Source organism: Amblyomma americanum, chromosome 9 (assembly GCF_052857255.1).
Source record: "Amblyomma americanum isolate KBUSLIRL-KWMA chromosome 9, ASM5285725v1, whole genome shotgun sequence".
Classification (NCBI taxonomy): Eukaryota; Metazoa; Arthropoda; class Arachnida; order Ixodida; family Ixodidae; genus Amblyomma; species Amblyomma americanum.
The window spans coordinates 71,668,149-71,689,093 of record NC_135505.1 but is presented as its reverse complement, the minus strand read 5'-3'; the positions used below and the strand labels follow the sequence as shown (position 1 = coordinate 71,689,093).

Here is a 20,945-nt window from a genome sequence, read left to right as displayed (position 1 = left end):
CCCCAAAGTTAAAACTGTCTCACAAACTGTATTACCCATTCACAAAAGAAATATTCAGAACAAAGAAAAATATTGTCGTGTAGTGGGTTAATTACCATATATGCAGGTCACTCTACATTCATAGATCCCTGGGAGTTCCCGTACCCTTCCTGGCACAGTGGTGCAGCGGTTAAGCAATGTGCCACTACCCTGCGATGGCAGGTGCTCCAAGCAGAGGGCCTTGTGCAGCCTAGGTTGCTCTTCCTGAATGACCAAGCATGAATTTAACTGCCACCTTCCACAGACAAATTAATTTAACTGCCACCTTCCACGGTGAGCAGGTTGTGACAGCGCCACAAGGTCACGTGCCCCAAGGGGCCAACCTTCCTCCCAGGTTGCTCTTTGGGGACCGCCTGCCAGAGCCATGGACGTGATAGTTTTGCTCACAACGCGACATCAAATTTTTCTGGAGAACAGGGCATTTAACACTGTCGCGTTTAACACTCTTTATAGTTATACAGTTCATATTCATTCGCCGAATGCAGGTAACCGGTTTCTTTTCATACTGGAGCTATGTGCATTAATTTTCCTTTTTTTGTAGGCTGAAATTTCCACACAAGTTCTCACCTTGGAGCACACCACATGTTTGTGGCACTCAAGCTCCAACAATGCATATTTTCTTTTTTTTCTTCGAACTGCCAGCTTCAAAAGGGTTCATACAATCATCCGATACAGCCTTAAAGAATAGCCAACAGAGCTGTATTCTATGAGCCAACTGTTCATTCCATGGGAGCTAAGTATTTCACGTAACAGGGGTAAAGCTGACCGGCCATTTTTGTGCCTAGACAAAACCCTTGGGGTTTACACCCCGCACAACCTGAAGGCATCTAAAATACAAACACATCTGCAGTGGGCATACCTTCTTGGGATCCACGCATCTGACTTGCTCAGGGTTCAGTTCTGCAGAAAACGAGAGCAAAGCTTCAGCAACATTCATCTTCATCATTATCGCCCTCCTATCTGTATCCCCACAAGCTTCCTAATCTCGCCCGCCCACCGGACTTTCTGCTGCACCTTGCTTGGAATCAACTCCGTTGCTTTAACAGCCATCATATCTTGACTTCATGTTACATGCCCTGCCCATGCCCTCTTCTCGATTTTGACTAGCACATCATTAACACCCTCCTCCTCATTAACTCCCATCTGTGCCCTGAAAAATCTGCTCTCTGCATGTCTCCTTTACCATTTTTCACCTCTCAATGGGTGTCCTCCGTTTAACCATTGTAATAGTAATTAAGAACCACTTGCAACTGCTTCAGAGGTGTCCACCACCTGTCAGCACAGCATGTTCCACTGTGCTGCGAGCATGTAGCCGTAACAACCTATACAATTGGCCCCAGATGAAAATAGAATTCACGTCCAAGGCTACAGAATGTAAGAGCCATGCTGAATTAAGGAATCAAGAAATCCAAAGTCATTCAATCCAGTGCCCAACCTTTGCATGATCCAGCAATAGAAAATTTGTTACACTGGGCAACAGAATCTCAGGCACACCACCCATGGAAGGTTTAGTGACATAACAGCGCATTCACAGCTACTTTAGGAACCTCCCAGTCAACCACGGATGTCAGTGGTATGTCCGATTAAGATCCGAATCTCCAGTGCCTCGTGAGGATGTCCATGGAGCATCCCCATGGACATTCATATCCGGATATACGCATTGGAGATACGGAGTATGTTCGAGGGACATTCATTATCGGATGGCTGGCAGATATCCACGGACGGACGTCCGACGGGTATCCGTGAATATCCCTTTAGGAATTTGAGCTTACATCACATACATATTTTGTTTTCCCTCAGACAACAAATATGAAAGGTATTTTACTTTGCAAATGACAAAATTCAGCGATGAAATTTCTATACCAGCAATTAGTTTAATATTGTGTTCACATGAAAGAACCTCGATTTAATTGCATGACTTTCTGGCACCAGTGCTCATAGTTAACGCCCTTTTGTTCAGCATTCCACCAAGGTAAACGAGGCATGCAGCGATGCATGCAGCCTTCCATCAAAGCTAAAACTCCTTCCAGGGGCCGCGGCAGAGCGATAGCGGCAATAGGCCTAAAAGTCGATCCAATCCAATCCGTCAGTCAGCAGTTCCGGCGCGGTCTTTGTTGTCTTTGCGTCGTTTTTCAGTGCGATGCTCTTCTCTCAATTTTTTTTTTTGCTACAGTGTGCAGTTTGTTTGTTACGTGGTTGCGGCTGTACTGGAAACGTGATGTGTCACCTATACACTCGACAAGACCTCCTCCTGCACCTGAATCTCTCGTGAAACCAAAGTGATCCCTTGCCGATACGCCGACGCTTTGTTGCTTCGGACGAAAGAAATGGCCTGGTGTTATCACTTGCGAGGTAAGTAACTGTGCTTGAAAATTACTTTGAGGACGCTTCTGTGGGATGCATGAAGCACTGCAACAATATTACACTCTGCTGCACTTGTTTGCAATGGAGAAGAAAGTTACAATTATGATGCGGTAGCTACCGCAAACATGTTCTCCCGCGTACGCGAGCCTACCACGAAGCTCCGGAAACCAGAGCGTCACGCCTGTCTCTTACTCTTCAACTGCAATAAGACAAGCACGGAAAGAATAATGTTTCTTACTGCCTTTGCGGTGTGGATTTGGCCAGTGTGTGGAGTGTATTGGTGCCTAAATAACGCCATGTCATGGAAAGCACAGTTAAGTTAAATGATGTAAAAGTTGTCTACCTGTACAGCTAATCGATCGACTTGTTTCAATGTTAGGTGTGTCGAGTGAATGTTTCCAAACATCTACTGCACAGTACTTTGTTACTGCACAGTACTTCACACTGCAGTAGCATCATTTAGGAGAGCTGAACTGTGCTGTAAAATCTGCGAACATCAGTCACACATTCTTCACTTATCTTCCTATCGCTGCGCACTGAGTGCAGTCAGATCATGCAATGCGTTGGTACAGCTTTGTCAAACATTTCATGCCCACAGGGTTCAATGCTGCGCAAGGTAGCAGTACCATATATGGCACCCCTAGAGCTACATGTCGCTGGATTGTGAGCAGACCTTTCTCCCTTACTCAGGCAGAGCTGTGGATCATCAAATATGCTGGATGGTGCTTTATCAGTGAACCTTGTGGGCAGGGTGTCAACAAAGATCATGTTTTGCTGCATCATGGCATCTAACGTTATGTTGACAAAGTGCAGTACAAGTTGCTCTCTATTTTATTTCTTTGGCCATGCAGTGTGGATGTGACTGACTTATGACCTATACAGTACCTGCACAGCAGCAGCCTGCAGGTAAGTTTGAACTCCATTGCAAGTATCCTCCCCTCATGTAATCGACACTTTTTTCTTTGCTCTATGCAGTGTACTTGTACAGTGATGGATAAAAATTTTCAGGATGCGAGTTCTTGGGAAAAACATTTTTGTACTGTAATGTTAGCCAAAGCAGTTTAATCAAAAGCCTAGAATCATTAGGGGAAATGAATGCTATTTTAGTAATATGTAGGGAAACATAAGTGTGTCATTGTCTTTTCTAATGCAACTGGTTGGAAAAAAATTGCCTGCTTATGCTTTTCCACCCTTTTTCAGACCTTTGCAACCAGAAGGTAACATACCTCTGCAAGCTGCGGTTGGCACTATGGCACTAGCCCGATTTTGTTTTGTGTGCTATATGCATTGTAAATGCTTGTGTACCTCTTATCACGTCACTGAGTTGCATTGGTATGTTGCAGCAAGGCTGGGTTAAAATGATGAAATTCTCCTGGTATTGTCTTTCATTAACATGTTTACTTACAGTATCTCACTTAAAAAATTGGCTCAACTGTTCAGTAACAGTATAGTATTTGTGTCTCTTTCTTTTTTCAGAGCATCCTTAAGTGCTGTCTGCACACAGTAACCCTTCCCATAGCATGAAACTTCTGCTGGCATGACCAGCTTGAATAATTCTTGAAGATAGAAAGCTGCTTTAATGTCATCAATGAAATTGTCTTCAAACTGATACATTTTCCTTTGTGGCGGTTTCTTTAGAGGCATGCATATCTGACATATGATGGACATACGGTGATTGCAGCCCTTGGTGATTACAGCTAGTAATATACCTGGCAGTTCCCATGGACTTGTATAAAAGCACACAGAATGCCCGAAATCGAAGTCCATGAGAACTGCCAGATATATTACTGGCTGCAATCACCAAGGCCTGCTTCATGAAAGCGCAGAAGGCATGACATGCGAATTGCCTCATTAGATCCACAGGGGATGTCCTCGGATATCTGGATCAGATGTCCGTGGTAGATTGTTCCAGTTACACATGTACCTCCGTCAGACGTCCGTGGAAGATCCGTCGTATATCGGTAGATCTCCCACGGATATCCGTATATCCAAAAAGTGACATACTGGATGTAAAGTGGTTGACTGGGCTGTGCTGATAGCTAGTTAGTACAGCCAAAGTTATATTGCCTCCCTCTTTTCGAGGATGTCTTGAAACGTTTTACGATGGTGGCTACCAAAACAAAAAAAAAAATTTGTAAACTGAGAGGGCTAACATCCCAAAGGCAGACTTGGGCTTATAAGAGACGCTATAATGAAGAGCTCTGGATTAATTTTGACTACGCTTAATTTTTCAGCATAGAGCTTCTTCTGTGGTCACATTAGATCCTGTATCCTTGGGCTCCGTATGGCAAGTCCACTTAAATTCACATGCCTCTGGATGCAGAGACATGTGAAATTTGGGAAGCAAGCATATACTGCTGCACTTGTGCAACGACATGCTGTGGTGCCAAGCTTCAGGCACTGCAGACACCAATGCAACTGTTGCGGAATAGTGTTCCGGTTACTGACTCAGTTTGCATAGGCAAGAAAAAGTAAGAAGACAAAACCCTGAAAACCTACCTCTAATTGGTCCCAGGGCAGCATCTTTTGCTAGGGCAGTTAGATCACTGCCCGAGTACCCAGAGGTAATCCTGCACAAAATAGAAATACTCTTCATAGTTGCCCAGAACGACAAACACATCAGGTGGGAATGAGGGCAGAGTAGAAAACAGAGCCATCAGAGAGGAGGGAATTGGAGGGTCACAGAAAAGAAAATCAATGGAATCTAGAGGTGAGGCTGCAGTAAGCAGACAGTTCACCCTTGAACGTGTAGGAACACTAAATTTTTGGTTGCTTGTTCTTTACTTGAAATAAGCACAGTGTGAAAAAAATGAGCCCCCACATAGTATTATGTGCAGTAAGTATCCTAATTCTTTTCAAATGTAGTTTCAACGTCACTTTCAGCAGCCGAATGGTCAATAAGAAGCACGAGAGGACTTCAAATTACATGAGTAGATCAGTGCTTGCTTTGCCACCCCACTTGAGAGCAACGACAAAAAAATTACAAGCAGCTATTATACCAGTTTTTGTATGCCACCCCTCTGCTGCTAAAACCAAAACATGAGAAAAAAATGCAATTTGAAATAATTTAGCCAATCACAGCTGATTTTCATGCACTGACTTACCGTATTTACACGATTCTAAGTTGACTCACATATAAGTCGACCCCTCCACATCACATTACAGAAAAAAAAACTTCGATGTCAATTACGCTTGGCCTTTATTAAAAGAGAGCACTATCCTGCGGCCTCCACTCATCGCCAGCTGCTATCGGCCGTCGAGCATGGATGCACCCGTGGGCACATTCCAAAACGAAAATGTATTAGTCACTGGACTACTCATCCACACTTGCGCCATCGTCCTCACTAGCGCTGCCATCGTGATCGCTGCTGTGGTCCGACAGCTCGTCGTTCTAACATTGTCGTGCAGCGAAATCCCGCACTTTGCAGCCAAATCGCATCGCGTGGACAGCTGAAAATTTTGCCTCGCTGCAGCTGCCACACCTGTATCACCTGTTGCGAATCTTGAAATTGCGGCCCAGGGTGCAGCTGTGCTTCTTCGGTGTAAAGAATGACAGCCATCTTGAATGTAGCCGTGAACGAGCTCCGGTTGCTTACCGGACCCGGAGCACAAATGACGACTGACAAAGCAATACATTAAAATCTTCTGAAACGCAGCTGGCAGTAGACAAATGCGTCAGAGCCAAAGAGAAACATTAACTGCCCAAGCCCATTTCTTCTTGATTTCGAAAAGGACCCAACCACACTTCTTTCCTGACCCACTCTGCTCTCTTCCTGTCTGTTTATTGTTACACCTATTACTTTCCCTCTCCACAACTCGCTGCATTGTCCTTTTTAGTTAGCCCTTTGGTTAACTGCTTTTCGTTAGCCTCCATTATTCTGGCCCTACTTGCGCGGCAAGATACAGCTGTTATATACTTTTCTCTTGAGGGATATTGGTACTCATCACCTGTGAGTGCCTGCCAAATGCACTCCACCCCATTCTTATTCCCCATGTTATTCCCCTCTCACGTCCTGGTGCTGCAATCAACAGTTGGCCACAATAAATGTGACCACTTCTTCCCTGCCAACCATAAACCCTAGCTACAACCCAATCCAATATGAAGTGATACAACGAACCACTAAGAAGCCAAATCCAAATTTAAAGGCAATCAGGCATGGCAGGGTACCTTGCCAGGTACTTCAGCTTGTCCAGAGACAGTGGGCTGTTCTGCTTCTTCAGCAGTTTCTCCAGGAGGACCAGCCGGGTGTTTTCATCAGGCAACGTCACATACACCCGTTTCGTGAAGCGTCTGCAATGCACAAATGCAATGCACAGTGAGCCACACTACTAAGCAACTCTGCAGTCACAACGGCGCTTGGTTACAACACAGCTCCTAAAGAGATACCGCATCCTCAAGGCAAAAAGTACTTAAAAGTGCAGATTGTACTGAAACAATATTTTGCACCGGTACATGGCAGAAAGCAGAAAACACGGGACGACACGACAGGTGATGACGGCCTGATATAAGACTGACGGGTTTGGCTCAAGCACAGTGCTGTGGCACTGCCTGCTTCACTGCCTTCTGGTCAAACAACTTCAGTCTGCAGTGAAGCTCTGCCCCCATTCTTGACTTTCACGCAGTTCCTTTTAATCTAAACAAAATGCAAAATGGGGCGAAATTGTAAATGCAAGAATTTTGATGCCTCTGGTGGGTTGACTGCAATAAAACATTGAATTGCTAATTCCGTTCACTACTGCGATTAGCTAGGGGAGCAACACAACCCCCTGCAGGCCATGGGTTGGTGCCATCTGCAGCTTATTTTTTTAAGCTGTATCCTACTGTAAGAACAAAAATCATTCTGTCAAAAGTGTAACTCAGGAAATAGTACTGCAGCAAATACTCTTCAGAGTATGCCCTCCAACCAAAGGTCAGTCATGGTCAATCACCTTGCACGTGAGTGGGGAACAACCATGATAACAGAATAACTCAATTGGTCAGAGAGGGGGTTTTTGCTGCTTCTTTTTTGCACTGAATCCAACAACAAACACCAGTGAATATATCGTACATTCCTTTGATAGCATTATAATTACAGGGAAATTTTTTTCACAGATATGTTTCGGAAGGAATCATCCAGAACAGCACTCAAGTTGGAGTTTTTATTTGTTAAAGCTACAAGTCATGAACCTGCCGCATGTGCTCTTCGCATGATTTCGAATGCTGCCAGACACAAAACAGTGTTAAGGCAGTAAGCATTAACGAAAATTGGCATTAACTTCCGATTTTTCTGCCCCTTTTTACCCAGCGCTTGATGGGTAAGACAATCTATAACAAGGAAATTAAACTGGCTGACATAAAAATGCTGAATGATAAATGGCTGAATGGCTGAATGATAAAAATGCTGTTCTCACTGATAACGAAGGTTCTGTAGACAGAAAGACTTGAGTGAAATGCATATAGTGATGCCACTAGCTCCTTTCACAAGTATAGCAGAAACTCACCAAAATGTTCCCAGGTCATACACTCAAAGATACAGAGCAATAAAAATGCGCAGAAGAGTTGCACAGTTTTCCTTCTGGTTAATATGTCACCGGGTAATAACGATATTTCTGGTATCTTAAATGTTTCAGCAATTCTGATGCGAGACATGTTTGGTGGCCATCCGGAAGTTCGCGGGCATATTTGTGGGCCAAGCATGGGAGAGGGGCACACCGACATAAGCAGAGAGCCAGCCAGGCCACCAGAGTGGCTTTTCCGCAATTTACCAGTGTAATGGGGCAAAGCATCCAAAGCAGTGACGGCAACAACGAAGAGGTTCCGGTTACTTTCACTGTTCACAGCATGGATAAGTTGCTAAGTTTATTTCGCACTAAAATACAATAGATGTCTGCAGGCGCCATACAAGTTCCTCAGATCTTGTGCCAGTAAGTGCTGACCCACCTCTATGGGAAGTGAAACTGAATAAATGGCTTAGTACTTAATTCTTTACCCCTGTCACACGGGACGTTGAATGTCATTCGCAAGAAATTACATTCGCACCGAATGTCACTGCGATCTGGCGTTCCCGTTCTACATTTGTACACAAAATGGCATTTGCAATTGATGGCGATGTCCACCGGCGAACTGCTATGACAACAAAGCGTTACAAATCAGGTTTTTCATATATATGTATATTTATTGTTAGTAGCACATTGCTAAACATTAAAAGACTAAAAATTTTTTGCAACACCTGAAATGTCCAAAGCAAGACAGGCTCTAAGCAACTCATGATCTCTCCTGCCCACGATGCCTCCCACAGTCGGCAGTATGGAGGGCTGTGATATCGGTAAATTTTTGACAGTTGCTAATGGGAAACAGTGCAAACGAACGAACCGGTACCTGTTTCCAAGGTTTTTGATCTTGGATTTTATCTCCTTTAGTCTTGCTGATAACTTTCGCACAAAGGAACTCCCGAATGGCAATATGCACTCGCATGTTGCGCTTGCAGCGCAAATCACTGAGGTGGTCTTCCACACTTTCGGAAGTGCGCATGTTGCATCATCAGTTGAATGTGCCTTCTGTTTTTCATTCTGGGCTGGCGAAGCTGCACGGTTGTTCTCCATGGTGAACCTTAATGGTGAATGGAATTTGCGACCATGTCATCTCAAGGAAGGATAGAGGGCGGTTTGTAAACAAACACGGCAGACCGACAGCAGCCATCGGCGACTGGGAAGAGTATAGTTGTGCAAATCGCTTCAAATACAGATTTAAATCGAAGAATAATTCAGAAGTTCAATGATCCAAAAGTTCATGTTTACAGACAATTTCACCAGCGAAAGTACGAGACACCAGGAAAAGAAGAACACAGGTTAACATGACTACCTTGTTACAGTTAATGTTTACTTTGATTATATTTTGTTTTCACTTGTACATTTTGTAAAATTTCACCAAGGCGTCATCGTCTAGATTACACAGGTCGTGCGTGCATGAGTTCGGGAAACTCATTCAATGGGTGAATGTAGTTAGCTGTGAATCTCATTGACTGTGCCTGTGTAGCAGCAAAAAAAACGCCATTCACACGCAATGTCATTCGCTGCGAAAGGCATTAAACATGCGGTGTGATAGGGGTATTAGTCACATTTTTTACAATCTTGTTGGTTTTGGATCATACATTGTCGAGGTACGTGACATAAGCAGAAAACCAGCAGCAGTCAGCCGCCAGAGTGGCTTTTCCGCAATTCATTAGTGCAATGGGGCAAAGCATCGAAAAGAGTGACAGCGACAACGAAGGGGGTTTCGGTTACTTTCACCCTTGGCGTGGACAGCATGGATAAGTTGCTAAGTTTATTTTACGCTGAAAACAAAACAAATTACAATACAAGTCTGCAAGCACCATACAAGTTCCTCAGATTTTGTGCCACTGAGTGCTAACCCACATGTCTATAAGTGAAACAATAAATAGCTTTGTACTTAATTCTTAGTCACATTTTTCACGATCTTGTTGGTTTTGGATCACAAACTGTCGTGGATAGTATAGTTTCCTCAAGCAATACTTAGCAAATCTATTAATGATTTTTTATTGCAAACTGCCATGACGTCAATACTGTGCAGCTAACATGGAGGGCTGAGGACTAAGCAGCTCGCATTAAGTTCAGCCATTTTCAACTCACCTCAACGCTGCATCGTCGAGCTCCTGAGGCCTGTTCGTTGCTCCCATCACGAGCACCCGCTCTTCACTGCCCGTGTGAAGCTGCATTGAGAAAGCCCAGCTCATCAAGCCATGTCACTGACAGTTCTCATTGTGACAAAATGTGCAGCTCCATCCGAATGCTGTAACAACGCACAAAGACAATCTAATGGGGAATGCCAAGCTTTTAAAAGGTTCATGCATAATATATTACTCCCATGTCTTGATGTGAGCCAAAGTACACGTCTTTCTTTTGCTACAGACCACTTTATGACGACACTGATATTCCGAGATGCTATAAAAGTTCATGGTAATGAGGGTCAACCTGATGTTCGCAACTTTTTTTTCTCGCAGTGCAGGAGAACTGTGCTTGAAATTGTTAAAACACATATAAGTTTTATTACTAGTGGTTTTTCATATGAAACAAAAGCATGGTGGCTACCCATGGTGGCAGCCACCCACTGTGATGGCTGCCCACCCACCCAAGCCCTTCTGTAATTTTCGCCCTCCACAAAGACTGCCGCATATGTGAAGCCCAGGAAAAGCATTCAATAGTGGTAAAAGCATCGAAGTAATCATCAAGAGTAAATTCAACTGCTTTCACAGAGTTGTTGCATCAGATGTCTGATCCTCATGCACTCTCAATGCACGTCGTTTTAAGCTCCCTTTTTTTTCCCGAAACCTAGCCCTTCAAATTCAAGGGTTCACCAAAAAGCGAGTTACAGCCAGGGCTATGACCAAAGGTTTGGATTGGTTTCATGGAGTTTAGCATCCCAAAGTGACTTGGGCTACGAGGGATGCCGTAGTGGAGGGTTCCAGATATTTCCAACCACCTGGGATTCTTTACCATGCACTGACATCAAGCAGCACAACGGGCCTCCAGCATTCCGCCTCCGTCTAAATTCAGCCGCTGCGGCCAGTATCAAACCGGCGTCTTTCGGGTCTGCACCCGAGCACCATAACCACTGAACCACGGCGGCGGCTTCATGGCCGAATGAAGGAAGCGAACGTCATGGAAGTCCCATGCTCTGGGTACCACTGAGCCTTCAGGAACCATGGCAGTTGCTAACACCATTACTATGCAAAGGTTGCACACCATACATAAAACTACCATGTCATCCTCCATGCAAAGGTTTCACGGCTTAAGGAGGCAATAGTGCCAATGCATGTCTCACTAGAAGCCTGCAAAGCCCACGTCGACAAGTTGCTGCATGCACATTTCTAATGACTCAGTGCTTTAAAAAGACCTGTGAAGCTCAATGGCTGAGACTCACCCCATCAAACTCCACCAAGAACTCAGTCTTGAGCCTCCGCGTTGCCTCGTGCTCGTTATCTTTCCTCTCACTCAGCAAGGAATCAACCTCATCTGCGCACAGAACATGCACAACACAAAGTCTGCAATCTATTTGAAGGACTGAGAGTAAAATGCATTTAGTCAACACAAACATGGTGCATTTTAGGCTGATTACAGAACGTGTACAAGAGACAGGCCCTTAGTTGGTAAGCAACTGACGGCCCTTCTATATTAGTTTACCTAGGCCAGTCACTACTGTAGTCTTAACACTGCCAATCCCTTCTGATATCTCAGTACTAATGTGCAGCACAGAATTACTAATGTGCAAGTCAGAGTAATCCATTGTGAAGCTAGAGGAGTCGCTGACAGCAAGCGATATAAGACTTGAAGAATCACGAATTTAATGGGCGCTTGCTTAGCTGCATTACATGTTTACAATGCATCAGCATTAAGAGCATTTCTCCACTATGCAGCGATTTGTGTTGTTGCAAAGTTTTTCATCGGACTTTGCACATTCGCGAAAATGCTATTTGATTTTCATTTTTTGCTGATGAGTCATTAGTCATTATCTGTTTTACGAAGTCATTTCATTCAACACCTCTTTTTAAGGGGGTTTTCCTCCCACAGCAGCCATCTCCGGCCTCTCCATCCTCTCTCCCCTACAGTTTGAGAGCGCATTTCTCTCTCCCAATTTTGCCAACTATGCCAACTATGGTAGGTGGCTATTCCATGTACACTGCCTCACATTAACACCAGCAGCTGCTCACAATGGGGCCTCTAATGGCAATGCTAAGACCCACATCAGGCAACCAAAATTTTTGGCTACAGAGAACTGCAGACAATGGTAGCAACAACAAAGTATTAGGATAGCAGGGCACTGGAATGGCACAGAGGTGTACTGGATTTACTCAAATCTAAGTCACCCACAATTCTAAGCCAACATCTGAAAGTTGAAGGCCAAATAAAAAAAAAATAACTTTCCCCAAATGTAAAACCAGAACAACAGCAGGGCCACCAGCACGCAAATGGAATTTATTTCCATGAACCTACTCCCACTCACTTGTACAAATCATTGCTGTCCTCCTTAACGCTGTACTCTTTGTACAGTGCACAATCTACTGTGCCAGCAAATGCAGTGGGAATGCTGCACCTTCGGAAGGAGCGTGCAACCAAGCTTTCCAGGACATAATCCTGGGCCACAGAGATCCAGCTAGCTACAACTCCTAGTGATGCACGCTGGATGCAGCCTCCTGGAGTTAGCTAGCGCATTTCACTGGTCCCGTCGAATGTCTTAGCCTCTTGCCAGCTCTCTCACTTAGTCCTGTAGTACTTTTGTCACTGAAAATGCCGCTGACCTCCACGATTTTACAAACTCTACTAGCACCGATTCGACTGCGGAATGGCTGCGTTTCTTCGCACCTGTGAAGACCCTACCCGTTGCGGGGCAAGCTCACCCCCCTCCAAAGATGAACATTCTTTATGTCCACGCCGAAGTCCTGACCGGCTTGCACAATTGAAGGCTGCTCTGGAATGAGCACTACCTTTTGCTTGAAGGTGGCGCTACATTGACACCATCTGCTTAGTGCCATGATGTCGGCGAAACACCACGTGTGAAAAAACTTGCACAGCCATGGAACGTGCCCACGCCCCCACACAAGAGAAAGCGAAGTCAAAAGGCAGCCCGTGCTCATGTGCACTTCTATAGGCATCAGCTGCGAATAGTAACCGCTACAGTGCCATTTTCTGCTGGCATTTCGTGGGGGTGCCAGCCACCTATGTGCTACCTGTTTTTTTTCTGTTTTACGTGTTGTCCCTGCATTTTATGAACACAACAAAATCTTTTAATCTGAGCTGACCTCCAGGAGTATAGGACCTATAGGACGTATGGGAGTCAACCTATTACAAAAACTATCGGTGTAGATTTTAATACAGTAGTGCAGACACCCATTCCATGCATGGCAATGCCCAGCCACCGCATGGCGCACACCGTCCGGTGTGACAGGCACGACCAGGGAGAGAATCAAGGAGACAAGGAAGAGGGTCTCAGGACGGAAAGGGGGACAGCGCAGATTACGATGACAATACGATTTTGCCGAGCACAGCCCATACAGCTGTCACTGCAGAAACATAGCAGGGGAAAAGGTACATGCAACAAATGCCAAACAGAGCCCACTCACCAATAAAGATGATGCTTGGCTGCAGCTCGCGTGCCACAGCAAACAGTGCTCGCACCAGCTTTTCACCTTCGCCAACCTTCATTCCGAGGAACAAGAACGGAGGGAAAAAAATAGATGGCATGAGACAAAAACTGTACAATCATGAGCAACACAAAAAATGGCATAAATTGCAGAAGCTAAAAGCATAAATTGATTATTCCAACCAAATGGCTATAGTATAAATGTCACTGGCGGCTCTGAACAAATCAAACCGAGGGGCTTGTTAAGCAATGGAATAAAGAAAGGTTAACTGTAGGCCATGGTTCATTTTCCCCTTGCGATAAATATTCCAAGGGCCAAGTTACCTTTACAAAATTAGAGAATTACCTTTTTCAATCCTCTTGCAGTAATGAAGTTATATCATTAAGATACAAAAGGCCTAAGGGCCCATTTTCGTTTACCATGTTTTTTGGTTTTATGGTTTAAAGAGGTTTAATGTCCCCGTACTTGCTGCTGTTTGGCACTTCATCCTTCAAGAATTGTGGCAAGTGCGTCGTGTGGTTAAGATGACAACACAGTGGCAAACCCTACTGCTTTCAGACAAAGCTGAGACCACCCACCAAGTCGAACACAGCGAAAAGAAATCTGATGCCACAGCACACTCCAAGATTGCCTGGACCACACATTCAGTGAAAATCTTAATAAGTCAGCCATTAGTGAGAACACGTGAGAACGTGAGTTCGAACACCAGTGCTACATTTTAGCATTCAAACCTTCCAGGTTCGATATATCCAGGATGGACCGCTCATATGAAGTTATGGTTTTTACATTGCACACTTTGTGGGAAACTTTGTACATGTCTGAAAAATAACCACTGGAGATTAGCACCTCAATTCTGACTGACTGGCATTCTAGAGGCCTGCATAGACTACTCTAGTAGAAAAAAATATTTGTGCAACAGAAATGAGCAGCACCTAAAAGTGTTGGACGTGACAGCAGCTTGCATGCCAGAAACAATTCTGCCCCCCATCCCCATAGCAGGCACTCACGTATTTTGATGTAAGCGATGCAGCACTGATGTTGAGGAATGTTGAGTTGGACTCGTGGGCGACTGCCTTGGCCAGCATGGTCTTGCCATTGCCAGGAGGACCAAACAGGAGCAAGCCCTTGGGCGGTGCTCGCAGGCCAGTGAACAGCTGAGAGAGAAACACGATTTGACGCAACCGTGAAATGGGGCAAGGGAATAAGTTTAGAGGACACCAAAGTCTGGTTGAATCCTTCTTTTAATGGGTAGAACTTAGAAGCACAAGACGGTATACATGGATCACCATGTTGATTTTGCCTAAGCCCAGTAAGCAAGTTGTACCTCAGCTTCTCTCATGTTTTGGTTTCAACAGTTGAACGGTGGCTACAATGTCAGACACAAGAAGAGAGAATGTTGAGGTCAAATGAGGCACATCAAATCAGTGCTGTGATAACTGCTTCCATTATTTTAATTCAGCTGTTACGTCAGCCTACCCTAAAAGCCAAGAGGACAACACCCCTCCTTCGATACATGCAGTCTCAACTTGCCCGTAACATCATAGCCATTTGGGTTAGACTGTTGAAGCCAAAACATGAGAGGAGAAAGAATTATAAATTATTAACCAGGCCTAGGCAAAGTCCATGTGGTGATGCATATTTACTGGTGTCTTGCACATCATTTCAAAGAAAAGTCAAAAGCAAGTCCCCACTCTTTGAGCTGGTTACCTCGCACCCATGACTTGGCAACGACAATGAACTAGGCAACAACACTAGAAAGAAGGGTATCTCGCCATGATTAGCATGCAACAAACATTACCAGCCAGAAGACAGATACTGTGGAACCCCGGTTATACGTCCCCCGGTTTTGCGACGACCCGACCCGGGCTTTACGATGGATTAACGCAGTCCCGGCGAAGTCCCCATAGAAGCAATGCATTAAAAACCCTGGTTATCCGACGTAATTTTACGCCGGACCCGCATTATACAACGATTCTCGCGAAGCGCGGGACGGAACGGCGGGCGAAAGAAAGGAGCCGCGGATCTCTTTCATCACGCCGTCTCTCCGCATGTGGAGCGCTCGACCTCGCTCAACCGGTTTGCTCCAGCGGGCACAGCTTTCTTTCCTGCCTGCCTCGTCTCATAGTTCGTTTCTCTCTCCCCCACCAGCTGCCCTCCGCGACACCCGCTGTGCTGAAGTAGCGCGTTTTCTTCTCCACAATCACTTTCTCCCTTTCACTCCCTTTTTTCTCGGCGGCGTCGCCTCTCGTCGCGTTAGGGAAGCGTTGCTTTCCAGTTTCTTAGCAGCAGATCGCCGACAAGGTAGCGTGGATAGGCCTAGGTTCATCGCACGTGATCTTCGTCATAATCCTAGCGACCAGCGTTCAGCAAGGTTTTGAGTTGTGTGGAGCAACGCGACGCACGATGTCCCGAATGCTGGCAGTTCTGTCGCTCGGTGATAAGCTCCATATTATCGAGGAAGCAGAAAAGCGGCATGGAGCCACGAAAGCCAGCATTGCCCGGGACCTTAACATACGAATCTTCGTTTAAGACGATCCTGGCAAACAAAGCGGTGATATTGCAAAGTGCCAACAAGTTCGAGCTCAAGTGGATAGCGGCAAAAGAAGGACAGCATGAGAAGCTAAAAAAATTTCTCGTCAGGTGGCTGCATCAGGCATGGAGCTCTGCGATCAATGTGGACGGCGCCATCCTAAAAGAAAAGGCGAGCCTTGTGGCATTGCGTCTGGGCATCAACAACTTTCAAGCATTGAACGGGTGGCTGGATCGCTTTAAAAATCGAATAAGGATTGTGTACAGCCGCTCCTGCGGAAAAAGCACTTCCGTGGACGTTTCGACGGTGAACAAGTGGATGGAGTCGCTGCCAGAGATGATTGCTGCATACATGCCCTGCGACGTTTTCAATGCCGATGAAAGCGGTATTTTTTACCATATGCAGCCCGAGCAAACCCTTGCGTTTAAAGGTGACAGCTGTCATGGTGGCAAGCGCAGTAAAGAGCGGGCGACAGCACTATTATGTGCTAACGAGGACGGTTCCAAGAGGTTGCACGTGCTCGTTGAAAAATTTGCCCTTGAAGACCCTGCCATGCAGCTACAACTTTAACAAAAAGGCGTGGATGACGTCTTCGCTCTTCACCAATTTTTGCAGCAGTTGGATTGCAAAATGGTTTCCAAGGCAAGGAAAATATTGCTTTTCGTGGACAATGCACCGTGCCACCCACCCGATACGTCCAGTCTGAGGAACGTAAAGGTTGCTTTTTTTTCGCCCAACTGCACAAGACAGCTGCAGCCGCTGGATGCCGCCATCATTAAGTGCGTGAAGCAAGGGTACCGGAAGCGGTTAGTGCAGCGTCGGCTGGCGGCTATGGAGCGCAGCAAGTCGGAAAAAAAGATCACTGTGCTCGACGCCATGCATCTTATAGCCAGTTCATGGAACGCAGTGTCGCAAAGCACAACCACCAACTTATTCAAGCACTGTGGCTTTAAGCGAGAGACTGCCTCCTTTGCTGGGGACGCAACGACCTCGATGCCGCTTGAGACCGATGCAGGCTTCACCGAAGACGATTCCGAGGGTTTGAACCTCACCACGACCTTCGCCGAGTACGTGGAAGCCGACGACAACGTTGCGATCTGCGGCGAGGTGTCGCAGGATGATGCAATCACGGAGGCTTTGCCTAGTGCCGACACCACTGCGACATCGGACGAGGACAACGACGACGCCACAAATGCCGTGCCTGTGCTTACCACATTCGCCGAGGTGCAACGGCACATAGACGGCATCCGGAACTTGATCTGTTCACGCGACGCCGCAGAGGACCTCCTTTTAGACGTTGCCCAACTAGAGCGAAAGATTTTGCAAGTTCACGGATTAAATGAGGTCCGAAAGAAACTGACCGACTCTTTTTAATGTTCGCGCCGGCTGGCGGGAATTGCGGCAGTGGGCAGCGGAGTGCCGGAAAGGTCCGTTTGAATAAAGCATGATTGGTACCTGTACTGCGGCATTAATTCTTATCGCATTTACTTTTTTAGTAATTTCGGTTTCCAAGCCCTCCAGAGTATGTTAGTAGTTTACATCGTAAACTCGTCGCGCGAAAAAATTAGTATTTTCATAGGCATAATTTATGTTCGGATTTTACGGCGCTCGCATTTTACGACGCTTTTTCGCGGTCCCGAGAAAGTCGTATAATCTGGGTTCCACTGTAGTTCAATTTCCATCATGGTGACAATTGCTGATGGGCATGAGGTCACCAGAAGGTCCGTGAAACCAGGTTATCTTTCCAACAGACCATGACTTTTTGTGACAAACCGGGTTTGCAAAAACAAGTACATATATGCATGAATTGAAATTTCGTATTACCAAAAAACAAGCAAAATCAAGTTTTTTTTCCAACCATGAAGCCCACATACAGCAATTCATTTGCGTGCAAGCCCCGGATGTCTGCCGGTGCGTAGCTCTACCAGGTCAGCCAGCAAACAATTTTGAAGAGAAAATAACAGAGCACAAGTGTTTCCAACGCATAGTCTGATGCCACGACATGCCACAGAATGCCGAAGGCATGCATCGTTTCCACTGTTGCCAGTGGCTGATCATCGCTGCAGTTGCAGCTGTCTTCATCATTGCTGCTTGCGAATTCAGGCTGAGATGTTGCCATATCCTCTACAATGTCGGCAGCAGTTAGCAGACCACAGCTTGCGAGATCCTTATCAGTAGTCACAAAGTTGTCAGCAGAGCAGTCCACGCAAAGTCTGTCCCAGTTTTCGATGGGAATCAAATCTGAGGCGGCCAAATTGGATTTGAACATACCACACTAGCTGAAGCAGTTGGCTATAGTCGTAAGGGACACACTCTGCCAGGGCATTGTGATGAAGCGCACAGAGCCCAAAAGATTGATCTGGAGGTTCAGTCCTTTCAATCGATTTTCGATAAGAGGAGGCACAACGACACTTTTCAAGCTATACGTAACATTCTTAATAATGCCAGAATCAAGAGGCTGCAAATGACTTAACATTTCCCGGCAAAAACTTTTACACTTTGCAGCATAACCTCTTGTGGGCACATTAAACACTGATCTAAAATCAAAACAGTGGGGACAATCAGGACATATTCCGGTCCGGATTCGTCACCAACTCTGAAAACAGCGGCGACGTCATCCAAGCCTTTTTGTTTGTCTTATAGATACAAGGCAACCGACCAGATAACTTAAAGCATCGGGGCTTGTGAATTTTCCAATGACTTTCAGTGGCATCTTTTCCGAGCAGTCAGCACTGCAGCAGAAAAATACAGTTGCTGCTTGCTTTTTTGCCTGCCGTGGCAGGCTTTGAATTTAATACAATGGCTCTTTTTGGACTGCAGGTTATAAAATAGCTCAGGCTCATCCACGTAGACAATTCTGCGACCCAGATGGCCCACGATGAGCGTCGGCATTGACATCCAATCCTTTGTAATGGAAGCCTCAACCGTCTTCGCTTTGTTGTAGGCAAGGCCATGCCTGTGTACTCAACCACTGGAGGCCCGACAATCTTCCATGCTGAAAGTGTTTTTGCGCAAAACTGCCATCAATGCTGTCAATGCTTAAACCGTGTCAGAAGGACTTTCACCACCTCGACATGATGGGCATGTCGTCGCGTCTTGTGTTAACGCCAAAAAGCTGCACACTGTGCATGATCTGGTCGCTCTGACCAATAGTTGACAAGAACAGAGAGCACTATAGGCCTAGCTTCATGGGGGACGTCTGTGCATTTTTTCTTTGGCTCCTCATCCACTTTCTTTAAGAACTCTAGTTTTTCCTTAAAAGAGCACCTTCCGCATATGCAACCTTTTTTTTTTTGTTGGAACAGACGCGAATAAATAAAATTCCACACACCTTGCTAGTGAGTGAACTAAACGGACTGCTTCGTCCACGGCAAGCTGGCAATGTGCGGGCGAGACGATGACTGCGACAAGTGTGCGTGGAGACGCGAGAAATGCGGACAGAACAAGCGATGTCACCGCCATAGGACTGGTCGGTTGGCTGGTTCACGGGGTGAAAAGCCCCATCAGTGGAAGAACATTTGTTGTGTTCAAGTGCAATGACAAGGAGACCAGCCGGGAGGGAGGGCTTGTCTCCTCCTTGTGTATTGGCCTCCTTTTTCAATGCTGCTGTTGGCTGCTTACAGTTCTCTTATTCACATCACCCACACCGGCGTGGCAGAGCTTATGAACCATCCTTCTGTACTGTCAGCAAGAGATGAAACGTGAACAAGATAACTAAGCCACGAAGCACAAAATAAGCATGTAGGCAGGGAAAGCTCAATACTGGTGAAGGGTAATTTAATAATTCCGGAAGAACGAATACTGTTTTTCAAAAATGTTCAACTCCGTTGTACTGGCTGTCCAGGAGCTAATATAATGGCATTTTTCAGTTGCCTTCTCAGTTTTCTTGTTCACGTTTCGTTTGTTGCTGATAGTACATTGTACAGAATGTACTTTGGCAGAGGAATTTCACCAATTCGAATCATCGCCAAGATTCCACAGCACGCAAAATCCTACAACACAAATGTGCTTAGGCAAGCTCAGCTGTGCTTCACAAAACTACCTATGCTCAAACTCCTGGCCAGTCCCCGCACATTAACAAATATTTACTGCATGAACAGCAATTCTCCCATGCGCTTTTATCGCGATCCAAGAAACTACTACAAACACCAAGTGATCCATGCATGAGGACCGCACACTGAACAGGTCACACAACACTGTCAACCGTACACATATGGTAACCTTCCCCCAACCTCACCTCTGGCCGGTCGGTGGGCAGGATGACCATTTCACTGAGAGCCTGCTTGGCAACCTCCTGGCCGGCAATGTCGCTGAAGAGAACTGTGGGTCCTCCGTCCACAATCTCGTCGAGGATCATGTGTGCTAGCCTCGAATCAACACCCTTGAGAGTGGACATCCTGCTGTTTGCAGTGTTGCCACCCCGGAAGGAGCCACCACGCGCACCAGGCCGCGACAATGGCGACGGCTGCGGTTGCTGCCGGCCCTATAACAGTTGGTGGCAATAGTTTATTAAAAGTAAGAAGGGAACGAAAAAGACTCATGCTGCCCGCAGGAACGCCCACTCAACCCCCCTCTGGCACCTGACCAGCATTCCACGCCCTTGGTCAATGGAAAAACTTAGATTTTAACAAAGAGGATACTGAACGAAACTTGGGCCCCGCAAGGCACTCCAAATGTACCCCGCTGCACCGCATGGACAAAACACACATATATTTTGTCCAAAATCAAGCTTCGGAAGGTCAAAAGAAGTCAGCAGGAAATGGCCACTCTCAAGAACTGCTCTAAATTCTAGTCTACAGACCAACATCGGTCTGTGACATAAACGAGATGCGCTGGCACTGCTTTTGCCAGGTGGGGTAAAAACTGAGGTTCCA

General features: G+C 45.9%; 1 protein-coding gene across 7 annotated transcripts in view; it reads right to left on the bottom strand.

Annotated features, from left to right (window-relative positions):
- The window catches only part of LOC144105264 (spastin-like), an 85,981-nt gene that overhangs the window by 5,685 nt on the left and 59,351 nt on the right, over nt 1-20,945 (bottom strand). For all 7 annotated transcript variants that reach the window (XM_077638406.1, XM_077638407.1, XM_077638411.1 and 4 more), the window contains 8 exons: nt 20,309-20,554; nt 14,549-14,695; nt 13,521-13,596; nt 11,324-11,415; nt 10,033-10,112; nt 6,572-6,694; nt 4,903-4,973; nt 899-939 (listed from right to left, as the gene is read on the bottom strand). In XM_077638406.1, coding sequence (XP_077494532.1) covers nt 899-939; nt 4,903-4,973; nt 6,572-6,694; nt 10,033-10,112; nt 11,324-11,415; nt 13,521-13,596; nt 14,549-14,695; nt 20,309-20,554 — 876 coding nt within the window. The remainder of the gene's footprint in view (nt 1-898; nt 940-4,902; nt 4,974-6,571; nt 6,695-10,032; nt 10,113-11,323; nt 11,416-13,520; nt 13,597-14,548; nt 14,696-20,308; nt 20,555-20,945) is intronic.